The sequence below is a fragment of the Piliocolobus tephrosceles genome, chromosome 16 (assembly GCF_002776525.5).
Source record: "Piliocolobus tephrosceles isolate RC106 chromosome 16, ASM277652v3, whole genome shotgun sequence".
NCBI lineage: Eukaryota > Metazoa > Chordata > Mammalia > Primates > Cercopithecidae > Piliocolobus > Piliocolobus tephrosceles.
In genome coordinates this window covers 13415797-13436255 of record NC_045449.1, presented here as the reverse complement: position 1 = coordinate 13436255, position 20459 = coordinate 13415797, and the positions used below count along the sequence as shown (strand labels likewise).

General features: G+C 40.3%; 1 protein-coding gene across 1 annotated transcript in view; it reads left to right on the top strand.

Moving 5' to 3' along the window:
* HS3ST3A1 (heparan sulfate-glucosamine 3-sulfotransferase 3A1) overlaps nt 1-19948 on the top strand; it is a 106080-nt gene extending 86132 nt beyond the window's left edge. Inside the window, exon 2 of the mRNA XM_023188110.1 lies at nt 19298-19948. Within this exon, the coding sequence (XP_023043878.1) occupies nt 19298-19919 (622 nt within the window). The 3' untranslated portion in view covers nt 19920-19948. The remainder of the gene's footprint in view (nt 1-19297) is intronic.
* The last annotated feature ends 511 nt before the right edge of the window (nt 19949-20459 follow it).

Sequence of the window (20459 nt, the reverse complement as noted above, 5' to 3'; positions counted from 1 at the left end):
TCCCGAGTAGCTGGGACTACAGGCACCTGCCACCACACCTGGCTAATTTTTTGTATTTTTAGTAGAGACGGGGTTTCACCGTGTTAGCCAGGATGGTATCGATCTCTTGACCTCGTGATCCGCCCGCCTCGGCCTCCCAAAGTGCTGAGATTACAGGTGTGAGCCACCGCGCCCGGCGGACACTCTTTAAAACAGTTTGGCAGTTACTTATAAAGTTAAACAAATACTTGTTAAATGACCCAGTAATTTTGCCCCTTACTATTTAGCCTAGAGAAAAAGTTTGTATTCACATACAGCCTCTGCAAAATGTTAATAACAGTGCTAGTCATAATCATTGAAAACTGGAACTGACCAAGATGTCCTCCAGCAGGTGAATGGATAAACAAACTGTGGTGCATGTAGGCAACAGAATACTATTCAGCACACACACACACACACAAAATGGAGCAAACTGGTTGCCCACAGTGGCTCATGCCTGTAATCCCAGCACTTTGGGAGGCCGAGGTGGGCAGATCACCTGAGGTCAGGAGTTCAAGACCAGCCTGGTCAACATGGTGAAACCCCATCTCTACTAAAAATACAAAAATTAGCCAGGTACGGTGGCACATACCTGTTATGCCAGCTACTTGGGAGGCTGAGGTGGGAGAATCGCTTGAACCCGAGAGGTGGAGGTTGCAGTGAGCCAAGATAGCACCCTGCACTCCAGCCTGGGCAACAGAGGGAGACTCATTTCAAAAAATATATGTTATTGCAATTTTATATGTCTCAAATCTAATGTGAAATTGAACGTTTTTCATTGAATGCGTTTTCTTCCAAATACATTGAAGAATTATACAATATTTGAATTAAATCCAATTTCCCTCTTCATTTCCATTTGAATTGGCATTTCATAAAATGTAAGTACTAGTTTGGGAAGAGATGACTTTTTACTACCTTTAGTTCATAATGTAGGAAAATTATATGACTTTCATTTACACAAATTTTCTTTTATGTTCCTCAGTAACATTTTTATTTTGTTTTCTATTTAAATTAATATTTAGCAAAATTGACATTTCTGGAGGACAACTCTGTGAAGTCCAACATGTGTGTACTGATTTGCATAACCAACACCACCATCCGAATATAAAACAGTTTCATCACTTTAATCTCATGCTATCACTTTGTCAGTCTTACCCTCTCCTCATCTCTGGCAACGTTTCCTCAAAAGGAAAAGCCATACCTAGAAACACCTGACCTCACGTGATCCACCCTCCTTGGCCTCTCAAAGTGCTGGGATTACAGACATTGGCCATCGCGCCCGGCCAAATTGCAATAATTAAAAGAGTGCTCTACTAATGCCAAGGTAAACACAGAACAGTATCCAAACTCCAAACACAAAATGAAGGATACATAGCAACTTAGTATATGATGTACGTGGCATATCAATACTGGATAAAAGGACAGGTACTTGTTCATAATTTTAAAATATACATATTTCAAATTTGACTTTACATAATTTAAAGTGAATTAAAAAATAAAATACAAGTGAAAGATGGATATTTATTTATTTAATATTAAGATTAGAAAGACCTTTCTTAGGAAACATTATAAAGGACAAGCAAAAGTCATAAAGAAAAACATTGATTTAAAAATATTTTTAAAAAACACTATGAACAAAAAAGAAACAAGAAAGGATAGACTGGAATGTTTGCTCCATAAAAGACAAGGGATAAATATCATTAATATAAAGAAAATGTTTGAAATCTAAGAAAAAAAAAATCCCATTAGAAAAAAATAGACAAAACATACATAACCAGAAAATGTCTTTGAAAATCATAATCTTGATAAACACCTGGGAAATGCTCTAATTTAAAGCATAAGTACGAAAATATTTTTAAAAAATCATTTCCCTATGCTTACTGGAAGCAATTGAAATATAATACAAAGTGTTAAGGACTGTATGAGAAAATATATACTTTAATATACTGAAATAGAACCAAAATATTTTAATATATTAAGATTCAAAGACAAAATATAAATACCTTCATAGAAGTTTTATGGTATGGCTCAAAAGCTTTTAAAATACTCATGCCTTCATTTCTACTTCAAGGAAATAATTAAACATGTGAGTCAAATGTTTGACTTTAAAAACAACTCAAGTATCCAATAATAAGGGATTCACTAAACACTTTATGGCATTTCATAAAGTAGGATACTGCGCAGCAGTTTAAAACAAAGTAGATGTGTAATTAATGACAAGAATGGTGTTTCTATTTATTCCAAAGTGCAACAGGCAGTTTAGAATAGTGTGTGCACAATATGATTTAATTTTATAAATAAATTATTAACCTACAGCTCTGCATAGAATGAGATCTGCATGGATGTATTTTTCAATGCTGTATCTGAGCGGTGGGTGAGTAATTTTACTTTTTAGAATTTTGTGCTTCTCTGAATTTTCTAAGTTTTCTATAATGAACCTTTTTGGCATGTAGAATTTTTTAAATGTTGTTGAAGTTTAATTTTTTTAAAAGCCCATTTGGACAGCCGCTATTTTCCAAATGGGCTGCTCGGCCCAGAGCCTAGCCTGTTTCGTTTTCCTGTGCTGAAAGAAGAGGGATTTCTGTTCGGTCACACAGATGTGAGGCGTCTGCAGCGTTTCTGCTGCGGTGGAACCACCTCGCCCACGTGAAGTGCCTCATCTGGAAAGTTCAACCCCTGACAGCCCCAGGCTTTTTTGGAATGGACAGCCCGTCTGCCGGCCTTGTTTTTCTTCACCATGACTTAGCTCTGAGTCCCGGTGTGTTTTTTTCTGGCCCACTCTTTACATTTCAGGTCCCTGGACAAGAGCGCAAATGAAGGCCCGCATACCGTATGTCTGAACATTTAAAAAGTTATAAATCAAGCTAATAAACTGTTAAATGAAATGCATCCTATTCTCCTATTTTGACAAATATTCCTTCCTAACAACAAAACAGAAAAATACACATAAATCTATTATTTTTCTATGTCTGAAAGTTGGCAAATTACCAAAAATGTCTCAATTTAATTATTATTGCTCATTTGGGTATTTTGTTGATGGGCCAGCAATGTTGGGATGAGTAATAAAACAAAGACATACGCAGATCACGAATTACTACATACTTACGCGTACAATTTGTTTTTTTATCTCTTAATTTCAACAAAATGCTAATTATGCTACCATCAAGATTTTGAATGCTAATTTTTTTTTTTTTTTTGGAGGTGGAGTCTCACTCTGTCGCCCAGGGTGGAGTGCAGTGGCGTGATCTCGGCTCACTGCAAGCTTCGCCTCCCGGGTTCACGCCATTCTCCTGCCTCAGCCTCCCCCCTAGTAGCTGGGACTACAGGCACCCACCACCACGCCCGGCTAATTTTTTTTTACATTTTTAGTAGAGACGGGGTTTCAACGTGTTAGCCGGGATGGCCTCCGTCTCCTGACCTTGTGATCCACCCGCCTCAGCCTCCCAAAGTGTTGAATACTAATTTTATTCTACTGACAGCAATGGTCTAAAGCAGGAGGTGAAAAATGTTTTATGAAAAGGTCCAGATAATGAATATTTTTTAGGCCACTTGATCTCTGTCACACGTACCCAGTCCCGTGTTTGTGGTTCAAAAGCAGCCAGAGACGATACATTTGCAAATGGACGTGGCTATGTTTCAATAAAACTTTACTGACAAAAATAGCTGACCACCAGGGCTATCCAATCCCAGAGCACTTTCATCTCGTCAAAAGGAAACGTCATACCTATTAAGCACTCACTCCCATTCCCCACTCCCCTCAGCCCTTGGCGACAACTAATCTGCTTTCTCTCACTATAGATTTGCGTGTTCTGAATGTGTCATATAAATGGAATCATGGAGTTTAAAAAAATTAGCTGGGGTTGGCCTGTGGGCCATAGTTGGATGACCTCTGATCTAAAGAATTTTTGAAGTGCAAGTATGCAAATCTGAATATATTTTGATAAAAAAAGTAAATGTAAAATTTAAGAAATGAAAGTTATTTCCATGTGTATTTAAAAGTTGTCTGTATTTCTAAAATATTCCAAGTTATCTATCAAAATTTGAAGATAAAATGTAGATTCTAATTAATAAATATAAAATTTTGAAATAAAAATTATTTTAAATTGACTTCTTATTAATTTTTAAATTGTAATTAAATCTCCAACATATTTATAAAATTAGAACTGTTCTCCATTCTAGCTTTTAACATCCATCTAGTTGTCACTAGAAAGAATCAGTACCATACTTCAGCTGTTTCATCTGCACCTACATATTTATACATGTCAGAGTGGCATCATTTGCTCCATTATGAAATATGCCCCTCCACCTCCACGTGCAAATGTTGTGAGTACCTCTATAATGTGCTAATATCTTCAGGACCGTGAACCAGATTAGGAGGAGAAGCAGAGAAATGAGTACTCAGAAATACTAGGAAATGATACTTTTACTTCCAGACGCTATTTCATGCTCTCTGATAGGAAGCCCTGGATAAGTTACTTAATTTGATGTTTTTTTTTTCTCTTAGCTAACTACTTCCCTCACCCAAATCCTTCCCCAGACTGGAAGCAGTGTCTACCTGCTGCAACACAACCCCTGTGTGTTCTCAGCATCTGGACCTTTTGTTTTAAAGACACAGGGCAAGAGGTTTGCCGAAGCATTTCCCCGGGATTTAAATATAAGAGTGGGTATTTAGGGCTTCTGGTTGCACTATGCTGATGCTGGAGTGACAGTTTCTGTAATAAATTTGTGTGTGTGTGCAATTTGTGGGAACTTCCAAATTGTGGGACTTAAAGCCAGAGCCCTTCTTGCCTGTGTCCCTATTGGATGGATGGTTTTGCTGCTTCTTAGTGGTGCGTGGTATAGCTGCACTAAGAGGCTGTGTAAAATGCACACTCAGGGATGGATTTCCTAAAGTTTGTTTTGTCTGCATGCCTCATTTCATTATGACATTATTAGGGTTTTATATCATAAGAGTAATGAATAAGAGATTATTTTGGAAGTTTGTTTTGATCTGTATGAGACAAAATGTTTCTCCTTTTCTTCTGTTCAAAATCAAGCAGGTGGTGGCGGGTGCCTGTAATCCCAGCTATGCGGGAAGCTGAGGCCGGAGAATTACTTGAACCCAGGAGGTGGAGATTGTAGTGAGCCAAGATCGCGCCACTTCACTCCAGCCTGAGTCACAGAGCAAGACTTTGCCAAAAAAAAAAAAAAAAAAAAAAAAAAAATCAAGGACACTGAGATATTCACACAGGGTGAGGATGGCAAATTTTAGAAAGAATATCCTAGCAGTTCAAGACCCCAGACTCCTGCCAAAATCACAGCTGCAAGTCACTTTTCCTGGTTCAAACTTGAAAGACATATTGATTTATTGATTTAGCACCTAGTCTGTGTCCAGAACTGAACAAGCGGAATAAAATAAACTGACAGAAAAATAAGGAATGGACAAGCAAACAACAAAAACTACCACCCTTGCCAAAATGTAACAAAGAACCTTTCTAAAATTTTAGATTTATCCTCATCGTGTTTCTCTCTCAGCTTCCCCACTCTCCTGAGATTGTTCATTTCCAAACAAGGAAAAGCACATTTTCCCTCCTTATCTCCAGCCGCACATATGCAAAGACCCGATAATTCCAGGCTGATGAGAGCTCTGTTCCGAAGCAGCTGCCCGCAGTTGCACAACAGCCGATAGCACAGCTCTCAAACTAATCATCTAGAAAACTCCTGTCAAGAGCCCAGATCAGCCTAGATGTTGGGTTTGCTGCGGCAGCCACCACAGAGCCAGGAGAGGGGCCTGCCCTTGGCCCAGACTCTCTCCACTTTGAATAAGAATTCCATTCTCCCCTTCTAGATGCTGACCTCGTATCATGGTTATGAGAACCAGGTAGGTGAAGAAAAGCCAATTCTTCCTTTAATCAGGACTCAACATTTAATATAACTTTCACAGTTCAGAAGCACTACAAGGGAATTTCACCCACGCCCCCGAGATGGATTTTGTTTTTCAGGTAATCAAGCCCTGGGCACATTATATTTCTAGAATTAAGGCAGAATAATGTAACTTAGAAAGAACAGTGAGCCAAGCATCAGAAGACGCAGAATCTAAGCCTAGCTTTTTGTGTTCTTTTGGATGAATGACTTAGGACAAGCTCCTTCTCAAACCTTTCAATATCCGTGAAATGAAGCAGCTGGATTAGGGGATTTCTAAGGTTTTTTCCTGTTCTAATTTTTAGTAGTACTGCTTGGAAGAATACAGTCCTTGCACTTTCCTATCTCTGGTAGATTCTAGATTCTTCTCTTTTTTTCTCCTATCTTCTTGGTCTCTTCTCTGTCTCGTTGTAACCTATCAATCTCTCTGTCTCTCTCTCTTTCTCTCTCTCTCTCTTGCACCCAAATACACACACACTTCTAAGGGCTTGTAAATATTATTCAGGCTTCAGCTCCTAGCTAACTTAATTACATTTTATTTCTGCTATGTATTTGTCATCGTTTTTATGCATACATTAAGAATAATTCTTTAGGACGTTTCTATTCTGACTGATTTTAGATAGCCCCTCATTTTACTGAAATACACTAACTTTTTCATTCTTGTGCTTTTAATTTTTCTCTATCTATTGCTCAGTTGACATGAACCTTCAAGTTTGTTTGTTTCCCAGGGTTACATGGGTGTTAAGTTTTTTAAACCATTGCATATCTGAAAATGTCATTTTGATATGTCATCAAATGAAATAAAACTTAGCTGAGCATAAAGGTCTTTTCCCCTTTAAGCTCTTCTCCACTTTCGGCACTTATTACTGAAGGCTAAGGCTCAACTCCCATCTCCTCCTTCATTTGTCAGTAGCCTAGGTGTTGTGTTATTTGTTTCTCTTTCTGTTTAAATGCCAGGAAGTACTTTCTTTTTTCTCAAACTCTAAAAACCTGCTAGTATTTTCAAAGTGTGGATCTCTGCCAGGGCCAGGGCCAGGACCAGGGTCAGGCAAGAGTGGCACCTAGGCTAAAAAAAAAAAAAAAAAAATTAAAGAGATGCTTACTCTCAGAGTAGGAGATGTTACTTTTTGCTTGGTACACAAAGAATGTGGGAAGTCCAGAGATGGCCCCATGGTGGGGAATAACAACGTATTCCTCCCTTTCCCAGGTGGTTTCTTAGGCTCTGATCGTCTTACAGATTCTGGCATAATTCGGTTGTTTGTAAATTTTAGTTTTCAATGTTGTAAGGTTATTTCTCTGGATATTATTTAATACTTTGATAGGACATTGATAGAAGCACACCAGCTCCTAGGAGACAGAAACCACTTTAAAACAGAATTTGGGACAATGCATACCGTGTTAGGCCGGGCGCAGTGGCTCACGCCTGTAATCCCAGCACTTTGGGAGGCCGAGACGGGCGGATCACGAGGTCAGGAGATCGAGACCATCCTGGCTAACACTGTGAAACCCCGTCTCTACTAAAAATACAACAAAAAATTAGCCAGGCGCGGTGGCGGGCGCCTGTAGTCCCAGCTACTGGGGAGGCTGAGGCAGGAGAATGGCGGGAACCCGGGAGGCGGAGCTTGCAGTGAGCTGAGATCCGGCCACTGCACTCCAGCCTGGGCGACAGAGCGAGACTCCGTCTCAAAAAAAAAAAAAAAAAAAAAAAAGAAATGGTAGTTTACATCTTATGAATTACATGAGTTCTCCCAACGAAGTTAACATAGAAAGGCGGATCAGGGGTTGAAGCAATGAGCCTTGGAAGTTACTGGTTTATTTGTACTGTTTCTAAGAGTCAATGAAAGAGAAAATGTGTGGACTTGCTTGGGAAACTCTAAGATCCAGCAGAAACATAAATCATTCTTACTTGAATTTATGAGCCCAAAACACTCTTGCCCCTTGTCTTCCAGGAAGACTCTTTGATCTGACCTGACTACGGATGGATTCGTTATCTTTTCATGAGGCTCCCCCAAATTAACGATCAAGAGTCCTTGACTTTTCTCTCCTCCCCTAGAGCCCAGGGAACCCTGTGCTGTTTTCTTGAAGTAAGCTTTGGTACATATTGTGTCATAAAGACTAGTGAGAACAAGAATCCAGTTTTTTTCTCTCTCTCTCTCTTTCTTCTTTACCTGGTCGTTAAAAGTTTTAAAAGGAGTCTGCTGTCAGTGCACTGGTCAGGGTCCCAGCCTCTAACCCTGACGTTTAGCTTATCTTGATGATGATTTGGTTCTTAGAATTGCATATCCAGATTCAGTTAGTGTGGGAGCTGGTTCGAAAACATAAGTCTTCCTACCCACAGAAGCCAATTAAAACAAGTAAAGGGAGTTTTCTTTCCATCCTTATAAGTCACGTTTTCGGAGGGGTCCCACGTAACAACAGCAGGAAAAGAAATATTAATGTGAGTGGGACTCGGCCCAAGGGATGGCGAATTGACAGCACGGAGAGTTTCCAGCAGTTTCCCCTGCTCCCAGACACACACCGTTGAGGACCCACAGGAACTACCTTCTCGCCATGGCCATGAAAAGAGCATGTTTTTCTAGCATGTTCTGCTGCCGGAGGCTTCCAAAAACAGACACACAGTTCTGTTTGGTTGTATAGACTTAAAAAAAGTACATGTACACGGGCCAGATTTATTTATTCCTCAAGGCACATTACCTTTGCATTACAGCTCAGGGACTTCCCTTTGCAGGATGTCCTTCCCTTGCAGAAGATAGCCTTTGAAAAACACATGATGTGTATTACCTGTTCGCAAGATTTCAGGAAGGGTGATTTGCATTCAGAGATGGATATGTAAAGAATGCATTTAACACTCATATGTTTTGGCAGAATGTCAAAGACGGCCAGGAACGTCAACCAAAAGTCACTCTGATGTTCCCTGTTTCCAAAGGTTGAAAGAATATGCACTTTAGAGCTGGATGGACCTGGGTTTTCATTCTTGCCCTATTAGCAACCATGTGTGCTTGGATAAGTCACATTATCTCTCTGAGCCTATTTCCCCATCTGTAAAATGAGGGGAATAATTCTAGCTTTTCATTTTAGTTGTGAGACTTAAGAAATAATACATCAGATCTTGTTCTACGGTAAATGCTCAGTAAGTGTTCATTTTCTTCTATCTTCGTTATCTCTTCCTAAGGACCCTGAACTTAAATTTCTGGCTGCCCTGGATCTATTATTTTTAATGTAGTCCTATCCATGAATTTCATCTTCTGACTTTGACATTTTTCTTTCTTTCTTTCTTTTTTTTTGAGAGGGAGTCTCTCTCTGTCACCCTGGCTGGAGTGCGGTGGCACAATCTTGGCTCACTGCAACCTCCGCCTCCCGGGTTCAAGCATTTCCCCCACCTCAGCCGCCTGAGAAGCTGGGATTACAGGCCTCCACCCCCAGGCCTGGCTAGTTTTTTTTTTTTTTTTTTGTATTTTAGTAGAGACGGGGTTACACTGTGTTGCCCAGGCTGGCCTCGAACTCCTGAGCTCAGGCGATCCGCCCGCCTTGGCCTCCCAAAGTGCTGGGATTACAGACATGAGCCACGGTGCCCGGCCTCCTGACTAAGACATCTCATTTCAACGTGTCAGGCACAGAAGAAGCACAGGATAGACGTGGGTCTCCTTCATTACTTGCCTTGTGGAATATAGTGAGACCTCTCTGCTCATAGATTTCCTGGTCTTTCTGCTGCTCCCAAGCCCTAGGGATATATCAAGTTCACCTTCATTTTAACTAACCTCAGCACTTTCTCTTGGCATCAGTTATGTGAACTGCATTCTTTCAGATCTCATTGATTTTGAAATCAATTCTGTTGATGCAGAATTGCCCTGTGTAATTATTTATACAAATCTCTTGATGTGATTGGTGGAGCCATACTTCAGAACACAGCAGCATGATGCTGCACAGAGCTTTAAATACAAGTTAAAAGGGAATTAAAGTCTCACTCCCTACATGAAATCTTAGAGATGGAAAGCCCTACCGACATTGAGGACAATACTCTTTTTTTGTTCGTGAAGAAATCGAGGCCAGGAGAACGAAAGTGATTTGCCTGAGATCACACAGCTTATTAATAGCAAAATCAAGACTGAAATCCTTATTACTATTCCTGCTTCTGAGTTTCCTATAAAACTATGTTGTCTTCATGGAGATACATGATCCATCTGTGTCATAGTTTAGAATAAAACTACTACTATTTTGTCTCCACTAGAATCCTCATGCAGAAATCCTAACTTTTATAAAAAACGTAACTCCGACTCTACTGAAACAGAAATCCTTTTTTTTTTTTTTTTAAGATGAAGTCTCACTCTGTTGCCCAGGCTGGAGTGCAGTGGCGAGATCTTGGCTCACTGCAACCTCCGCCTCCCGGGTTCAAGCAATTCTCCTGTTTCAGCCTCCTGAGTGCTGGGATTACAGGCACATGCCACCACACCTGGCTAATTTTTGTATTTTTAGTAGAGACGAGGTTTCACCATGTTGGTCAGGCTGGTCTCGAACTCCTGACCTGGTGATCTGTCCACCTCTGCCTCCCAAAGTGCTGGAATTATAGGCATAAACCACCACGTCCGGCCCAAATTTTCTTTTTTGAGAGGGAGAGGGGAACACTTCCTTCTCCAAAATAATTGTTCACTTTAATAAAATTTGTATTCTTTTCCACCTTTCTTTTTTGAAAATGTCTACATTGTTTCATTCATAAATCAGCTATCTAGGCTCACGGATTATACTCTAAATATTTCTTTTTTCCTCACCCACCCTGTCTTTCCCACTGTCAGCACCCTAATCCAGGTCTTTAACTCCTCAAGTTTGGATTCTGTTGGAAGAACCCCCTAAAGTATTTAACCACCTGCAGTCCTTTCCTGCTCCAAACCTGCACACTGCTTCAGATTTAATATATCACTGACATTAATCAAACCATCATCTTTTATGGTCTAATTTCGTACAGCTCCCCAATTCAAGCAGACAAATTTCTTCGTCTCTTCTGTATTCAATTCAGGATTTAGTTCTTTCAGGATCTTCACAGCTACCTTCTGGATAACTCTCTCATGTTCCCATGTTTTCCATCTATTGAATTTGCTCCATTGGCTCCATTGTCTGTATATTATTTTTGTAAAGCCCTCTGGCTGCTGACTTTCTCTTACCCGCTGCAATAGAAATAATCTCACGCTAGGCAGTGGGAGGACCACCCATCACCTTCCATACAGTGACTATGAAGACGTCAGCATACTGCTCAGCCTCTCTGGACCTCAGCTTCCTTGTCAGAAAAATTAGGGAATGTAATTACCTACCTTACCTCTTTTTTGGCTGCGTAAGGATTAGCTGAGAAAGTCGTCGCCCAAATGTTTTGCAAATGTGACTTATTCTTCAGTTCTCTCTTTTCTGAGTTCACACTCTCGAAACACATCCTCCAGGTTACACTGCACACCACTGTGCTCATAGTGGTCCATGTGAGGGGCAGCTGCCCTCCTTATCATTTACCTGGGGTGAGGGAGAAGAGGTCTTGGAGAGGACGCCTGACTCCTAGGTATATGATCTCCACTCCTTCTCCTTTGTGATCTGAATTTACACAAATTGGAGACATAGTGGGCTTCGCAAAAAAATACCCTTAAAAAAAAATCATGCTTTTCTTGGAGCATTATGGGATATCGGTCCATTTAGTTTTTATAAGCATAGTAAAATCTTTATTCAAGTACAACATAAACATAAAAAAGGTCACAAATCATGGGATACAGCTCAATAAATTTTCACAAACTGGATATGCTTCTGTGACCAGTACCCAGGTCGTGAATTGGTACTTTTCCTTTAGCCTGGAAGTCCCTCTCATGCCCTCTTCTAGACACCGATCCCCCTAAGGGTAACCTCCATTTTGACATTGAATGGGATAGATGAGTTTGGCCTGTTTAAGAACATTTTTTATAAAGGAAATCATACAGTGTTTCCTTTGGTTTTGTTTGTTTGTTTGTTTGTTTGTTTGTTTGAGATGGAGTCTCACTCTGTTGCCCAAGCTGGAGTGCAGTGGAGCAATCTCAGCTCACTGCGACCTCCGCCTCCTGGGTTCAAGTCATTCTCCTGCGTTCAAGTCATTCTCCTGCCTCAGTCTCCCTAGTAGCTGGGACTTTTAACAGGTGCCTGCCACCACACCAGGCTAATTTTTGTATTTTTACTAGAGACAGTGTTTCACCAGTTGGTCAGGCTGGTCTCGAACTTCTGACCTCGTGATCCACCCACCTCGACCTCCCAAAGGGCTGGGATTACAGGTGTGAGCCACCATACCCAACCCACCCACAGATTTTAAGTCATTCATTCTGTGTGCAGTTTAAGATCTCACTGTTTAAGATCTATGTGCGTCTATTTTGGGTGGACATTTGGAGAGCTTGAAATGCGGACTATTAGAATTGTCTGTGAACATTTGTGAACATGTCTTTTGGTGAACATATGTATCATTTCCATTGAGTATAGCCCTGGCCATGAAATAGCTGGGTCACAGTGAATGCCCATGTTTGGTAGATAGTGCCAAAGAGTTTTCTAAAGTCACTGTGCCAGTTTACTCTTTAACCACCAAAGTGCCAGTTCCACATTCTCACCCAAACTCAGAATTCTCTGTGGTTTTTATTCTAGATGAACAGTGGGTGTGTCATAGTATGCTATTGTGTTTTACTTTACATTTTCCTGATGACCGATGAAGTTCAGTGCCTTCTCGTGTGTTTATTGATTATTTACTTTTTATTTATTTATTTTCCATTTCATTGTTAGTTGGCACCTAATAATTGTACATACTTATGGGACACAGAGTGATATTTCAATACATGTATACAATGTAATAATCCAATCAGGGTAGTTAGCATATCCATCACCTCAAAAATTTATTACTTTTTAGTGTTGTGAACATTCAAAAATCTTCCTTTCCAGCTTGTTGACAATATACATGAAATTGTTGTTAACCATATTCACCCTACAGTGCTTCAGAACACTAGAACTTATTCCTCCTATCTAGCTGTAAATTTGTGGATACTGTATTCTGTTAACAAAACTTTACTTCCTTCAGAAGTGCTTATTCCAGCTTTTTGCCTGTTTTTCTTCTATGCTGTATGGTTATTTTTACTTATTGATTTATAGGAGCTCTTTTTTTCTTTTTTCTTTCTTTCTTTCTTTCTTTCTTTTTTTTTTTCTTTTGAGATAGAGTCTTGCTCTCTTGCCAGGCTGAGTGCAGTGGCCTGATCTCAGCTCACTGCAACCTCTACCTCCCAAGTTCAAGTGATTCTTGTGCCTCAGCCTCTCAAGTAGCTGGAACTATAGGTACACGCCACCATACCTAGCTAATTTTGTATTTTTGGTAGAGATGTGGTTTCACCATGTTGGCCAGGATGGTCTCACTCTCTTGACCTCATGATCGGCCTGCCTTGGCCTCCCAATGTGCTGGGATTACAGGTGTGAGCCACTGCTCCTGGCCCTACTTTTTTTTTTCATTATAGTTACTCCTTTAAGAAATTAACAAAACTTTACCTCCTTCAAAATCATCAAGATGTTCTAGGTTTCCTTCCAAAAGTTGATTGTTTCACCACTTATATTTGTATCAGCAGATGATCTGGAATTAATTTTTCCCAGATAGCCAGAGGCAAATGCCAAGATTTATTTTTCCATATAAATAGAAAATTGACCAAACATCATTGATTAAAAATAAAATGGGGAAGGGTGATAGGGTAATTGTTTTTTGGAAGAAGTACTTTCAGAGAGGGCCAGTAGCAGTTCCAGAGGGAGGGTGAAGGAGCAAAAGACAACATGACGGCAATGAGAATTCAGGGCAAATGGTCCAAATGGTTAAGAAGAGTGAGGCACATGAGGGAAGTTATTTTTATTTTTTCTTGCACATATTGGATGCACCATGCATATGTGTTGTTGAGTGTCATGGAGGGCTCTCTCAGGTGGTTCCCAGATCATAGAGGTGGCAGTGATGCAGCCAGTGCTAGAGTTCTAGGCTTGCCTCTTGGACCATTGTTAAGGCACAGCCGTGGAGGCAGGTCTGTCCCCTCAGTAGTAGGGCAGTGGGAAAGTCCTCTAGGTCATTTTAGTATTCCCACCATTAACTGCTGACCTGGTTGAAGGCTGGGGTAGAAAACGGAAGACAACTTAGCGTGTCTATCATGGTTCCTGTTTGACCATAACACTTCCTGCACCACAGACACACAGCAGCTCTAACAACCCTAGGCCCCGAGAGCCTTACCCAGGGTGACAGGTCAGATCCAGAATGGAATTCCCCAGCACAGTGGAGTGGCATGATGTCTGAGCCAGATTTAACATTGCCAAGCAGTTTCCTTCCTGGCACAACTGCACCCATACCATGGAAGGAAATGAAATCCCCTTAAAATCTGAACTCATCTCTCTCACACCGTAATAAGATAATAAGCCAGGCTCTGCCCTTCCAAATAATGTAGCCAGCTCGCCGCCTTCACACCAGGCATCCTCACTGTCTGAATGACAAATGGGCAGGTATGTCAGGAACATGGCAAAGAGCGCTAACTCTCTGAACCCTTTGTTAGCTGGACTAAGTGGAGTTCTCCTGGAAGTTGGGAATTCAGAACACTGGGTGTCACATTCTTAAAAAGAGTGCTTCCCTCTATTCCCTACAGTAATAATGGCCATGTTGACACTTCATTACAGTCCAGGAATTTTGAACCTTTGACTTGATTTTTCTGGTAAGGTGAATAAACTGAGCATAGAGATGCTAAGTTACTATCTTATGATGATGCAGCAGGCAGTGGGCATGGACCACAAACCTCATTTTTTGATTCGAGATCAGCTGCACAAAAATCTCATAAATTATTATATTTTCCTTTTAGCAAAACCATAACCTCCTTCAGCAGTACCTTGTTCTAATGTTTAGTTAACCATAAAGCAAAAAGACTCTTTTGTCTAACTAATTTCTATCAATGCCACTGAAATGTTTGTTCTCCCTTAAGTTCTTTTTTAAAAAATTGTAGTAAAATACACATAACATAAAATTTACCAGTTTAACCATTGTTAGGTTCAGTAGTGTTAAGTACATACATGTTGCTGTGTGATCAACCTTGAGAACTCTTTTAATCTTATAACGCCGAAACTTCATACCTACTGAACAATAACTCTCTGTTCCTCTTCCTACAGCCTCTGGAAACCACCATTCTACTTGCTGTCTCAATGAATTTGAGTACCCCAGATGTATCATATAAGTGAACTCACGCAGCATTTGTCTTTTTGTGACTGGATTATTTCACTTGGCATAATGTCCCCAAGGTTCATCCAGGTTGGAGTGTGTGTCAGAATTTCTGAATAATATTCCATTGTATGCATAAACCACATTCTGTTTATTAACTCATCTGTCAGTAGACACTCGGTTGCTTCTGCCCTTTGGCTATTGTGAGTTCTCTTTGAGTTCTATGGGAAGAAGAGCAACTGTGTATAATCTACCTTGCAATAATTCTCAATTTGCTTGTGAAATTTCTGCTTATCTTTGCCTCCCTCAGGACAAAACAAATACACTTCTATATTTTTTTTCCTTACAGTATTGGTCTCAACCCATTTCCTCATCCTTATACCTACTGCAAATGTCTCCAAATTCTGCTCACTATTTACAGGGGAGGTTGGAATGGTCTACACTACTTAGCTTGGAAAGTAAGTTCTCCTAGGACCTATGCCTCCCATCATCCAGTTGAATTTCTCCCATCCTTCCTCACCTGTTCTGTCTTCAGGCAAACCTCATGTGATTTCTCACTACACACACCTTCATGCTCCCATAGCCTGCCTGGTATTTCTATAGACCTTTTGTAATACTGTAATAGATCTTTCACTACCCATCCCGGGCCCCAGCTTTTATACAAAGCACAGTCATAGTATTAGGTTGGTGCAAAAGTAATTGTGGTTTTGCCAATAATTGCAAAAGCCACAATTACTTTTGCACCAACCTAATATGTACCTTACTGTGGTAAAGAATAATGATTTCCAACTTCTAGACACTTTGAAATGCAGTATTCCAACATACATATGCCTTTTGTTTTATATGTTAGTGTGGTGCTTTGTTGAACATTAAAATGCAGTAAGATTTGCAATAAGAAAATGTATAAAAAAAGTATCCCCTTCATTGATTTTTTTGAAAAAAAATGTTTATCCCTTTTATTGACTTTTTTGAAAAAAAAGATTTAAAGATTGCCATTTAAAGAATTCTGTTGTGAGTCCTGTCACAAAGCAACCATTTCCTACAATGTAAGCTTGATTAGGATTTATTTAGACTATCGTTTCTTTATTTTTGCAGAAAGAAGCTTGCAGGTAGCTTATAGTTAAGCCCAACTCTCCACACCCCCCCATGCTAAATCAGTCAGTTTTCCTCACCCTGCCAATGACAGTAATGAATGTGTTTTTCTTTTGCAATCCGATTTTAGCTGTTTCCTCTTCAAACTCCTCGTATGTTGGATAGCTCTTTTCCCTACTCTATTGAGATTATTTAAAATATGATTCCTTTTTTTAGTGGTTTTAGCAGTGTTTCCTCTGGCCCAGCGCAATCTACAGCCTCAATCTCTGCAAAGTCTCCTGCAGCTCTTGCCCACCCCAACCACACCCATACACCCAACCCCTTCCCCAGTAGGACAACCAGGAGCTCCCAAGTGAAGTATTATGCTCTCTCTATTTTACTGGTCAAAATTTGAAATAAAGTAGTTAAACATCAAAGATATATAGAAAAAAAAGAGACAGCAATGCTGGCTCTTTCAAAAAAAAAATCTATAAATACTCTTTCTTATCACTTCTGTGTAGTTGATGGTTGCTTTTCAAGCCCAAAACTTTTTCACACATTTGATTAAATTTCCTGCACTGAGAAATTCCAACCATCTCTGGATAAATCTCCTGGCTCACCTTAGACAAGAGTAATGTAAGCTTTTATATTGGGTTGGCCTAGCCAACTTTTCCGTTCCGTAAAAGGAGTCACAGAGGAATGAGTGATAGGCATTCACACCACGGAATCTGCGTCGCATAGGTGGTTATGCCAATGTGTGTCTCCTTTGTGTCAACACCAAACTATCTGATCTTTGCTTACTCTTACCCAGACCTTAAGGTCTGTCTAGGAGGTGAGTAATGAGGTACATTAAGAGTTATTTTGAAAAAGGAAGTTCACATTTATTTCAAAAATTAAAAGCTCAGAAACAGAAAGCAAATGCCTATAAAAAGTAAAGATAACCCGACTGAAATGACAAAAATAACCACCCGCCACCAAAAAAAAAAAAAAAAAAAAATGGGAGGAAACCTGAGTATGGGCTAAGGGAAAACTTCCCCTTCAACTCCTGAAGGGTTGCTGAAAATCACTGATGAGAGGCAGATTCACAGGAGAAAAGGCATACACGTTTATTACTGTGTATGCAAGAGCCTTCAGAGGGAAGACCTAAAGATACAGAGGAAATTGTCCATTTTTATGCTTGGGCTTAACTAAATATGAACAGTTGTACAGAAATATGATTGGACAAAAAGGGTATGATCTAACCCAAACAGACCCAGTGGGGGAAGCCCGCAAGGCCTGTCTAGATTCTTCTTGGCCTCTCTGAGCATGCCTTCCTTCCTTTTAGGTGTGGGGCAGGACCCTCTCAGGAATGAAGGTCTTACGACCTACAGTCAAACAGGATAGGTCAGATAATTTCTTTATGGCCAATTTTTATACAGAAAAGTGGAAAGTTAGAGTAATGTTTTTAGGTTTTATGGCTGGCTTTGGGGAAAAGGAGTTCCGGTTTCTATGACCTGCCTTGGGGGAGAGGGATTTTAGTTTCTATGGTGAGTCTTGGGTAAGAGTAGGACTGAAAGACAGAGGGGCAGGAGAAGTTCAGAGGAAAACTTTTGCTTCTGAGGCTGCTTTTGAGGCCTGCATTTTGGAGTATTGTTTTCTGAGTCCCAGTACCTGCATCATTAAAATTAAGGGAGTATCAGGGCCATCAGATTGCCTGAGAGATTGAGGAATTTGTGCCAGAAATAATGCAGATGGGAGCAGGAATACTTATTAATCCATTGACAGGATGTTTGTGAATGACTTTAAAATAATCCAGCTGGCCTGGTGGGGCAGCAGAAATGAAGGGATTTATAAATAAAATTGGCCATCATGAAGTTTTGAAACTGGATGTGAGGTGTATGAGATTGATTTGACAATTTTCTCTGCTTTTGTGTGTGTTTGACGTGTCTCACAAAATATAGTTAACCCAGATGGTGTAGCTGGGACAAAAATCACAGGGAATTAATAACTGCAAGCTCCCATGATACAAAGTGTATCCTTTCCTTGCAGATGCAAAATAAAAACTAACCACAAATTCCATGAACAAAAGTAACAAGTCTATCATGAGAATTAAAGATATAATACAATCCTAGATAATGTCTACATTAAAAGAGAAATCAAAACTACAAAATGAAATAACTAAAGATCCCTGACTATCCATCTGTCTGTATCTATCTCAACAAATAGTGCATTTAATTGCAGTATACTTAAGTTGGAAGAACAAATAGATTTGATCTCTCCTATTCATATGTTTTGACTGGCAAGGCCAGTAGAAAGCCTGCTTGAACAAAGAAGCACTATCTGCTTTATCAAGACTCCAAGTGGGTTTTTGTTTTTAATGTGACAAAGTGATATCTCATTTGTCAGGAGGAATAAACAGACAAGAATCATCAAGGACAAGTTGAACAATAGAAAGTCAGAATTTACTCTGGTGTACACGAAAATATACTATCACACGATAATAACTTATAATTGGGCCAATGTAGAAAAGAATCAACATATTTAGAATATGATAATGATGGCATTTCAAATCATTAGGCAAAAGATGGATTCTTTAATAAGTCTTGTTTGTTGCTGGAAAACTCAGGAATTACAAACATAAGTATTTTGTGTAATATGCTACGTGATGTTGAATATAATTGCTTTGTTTATGAGAAAACTACAGGAAGGACTCAGGATATTTTAATACTATCTCATAACAGTATAATTGTGTTTATGACAATATTCTAATTCACCTGAAGATTTTGACCACGGTTATTTTCTTACAGCACTGTGGATAAACAATAATAAAACACAGAAACTTAACATGGCATTTATTCGGTGGCAGGCACTTTTCTAAGTTGTTGAGGTATATTAACTCGTTTAATCATCACAAAACTGTACGCGATGGGTAATACTATCATTCTCTGCTCAATACACGAGGAATCTGAGGTGCGGAGCTCGTTGTGCCATCATCAGACATCTAGCAAGCGGGCGGGGGGTGGGCGGCTGGAATTGCGGCCTGGCTCCAGCGTGTTCTTTACAGTCTCTCCTGGGACTGAGCTCTCTATGCACATCTCTGAAGTGCCTTTTTGCTTTTCGCAGGGACCTGATGCCCAGAACCCTGGACGGGCAGATCACCATGGAGAAGACGCCCAGTTACTTCGTCACGCGGGAGGCGCCCGCGCGCATCTCGGCCATGTCCAAGGACACCAAGCTCATCGTGGTGGTGCGGGACCCGGTGACCAGGGCCATCTCGGACTACACACAGACGCTGTCCAAGCGGCCCGACATCCCCACCTTCGAGAGCTTGACGTTCAAAAACAGGACGACGGGCCTCATCGACACGTCGTGGAGCGCCATCCAGATCGGCATCTACGCCAAGCACCTGGAGCACTGGCTGCGCCACTTCCCCATCCGCCAGATGCTCTTCGTGAGCGGCGAGCGGCTCATCAGCGACCCGGCCGGCGAGCTGGGCCGCGTGCAGGACTTCCTGGGCCTCAAGCGGATCATCACGGACAAGCACTTCTACTTCAACAAGACCAAGGGCTTCCCCTGCCTGAAGAAGGCGGAGGGCAGCAGCCGGCCCCACTGCCTGGGCAAGACCAAGGGCAGGACCCACCCTGAGATCGACCGCGAGGTGGTTCGCAGGCTGCGCGAGTTCTACCGGCCTTTCAACCTCAAGTTCTACCAGATGACAGGGCACGACTTTGGCTGGGATGGATAACCATATAATTTAAAAAAAAAAAAAAAAAATCAAAATATAATATATTTTTTTACCAATCGGTAAAGAGACAGTTTAATATTTGTGCTGAAAATATGTTTCAGTATTTTTTTCAATGAATGTTAAGAGATTGTTCTCACTCCAGCCCCATCTTAACATATAACTAACACCAAACACGTGGAAAAGGAAAAGTTCACTCGTCTAAACGCTTTCAATTTTCAGTTTTTATTTTATGTTCTATGTACCCAATCATAAAGTATAAGCATCAGTTGTCATTAAAAGTTTTCAGAAAATCTTGAGGATAAACATCTCTCTCTTTTTAATACAAGACCCTGATAAAATTGATATCTATCCTTGTATTTTTCTCCCTTTTTCCTGTGCCACTTTTTCTTAAATTATTTCCCAGTTAGTATTGTCATGTTTGTATCCCACTTCACAGTTTTCATAGTGCTTTCAAATACACGTTTTTGATCATTAAAATATTTTTTAAAATCGTGCTCTGTCATATAAGAGCACAGTAAGTAAAGATTATTATCCCCATTT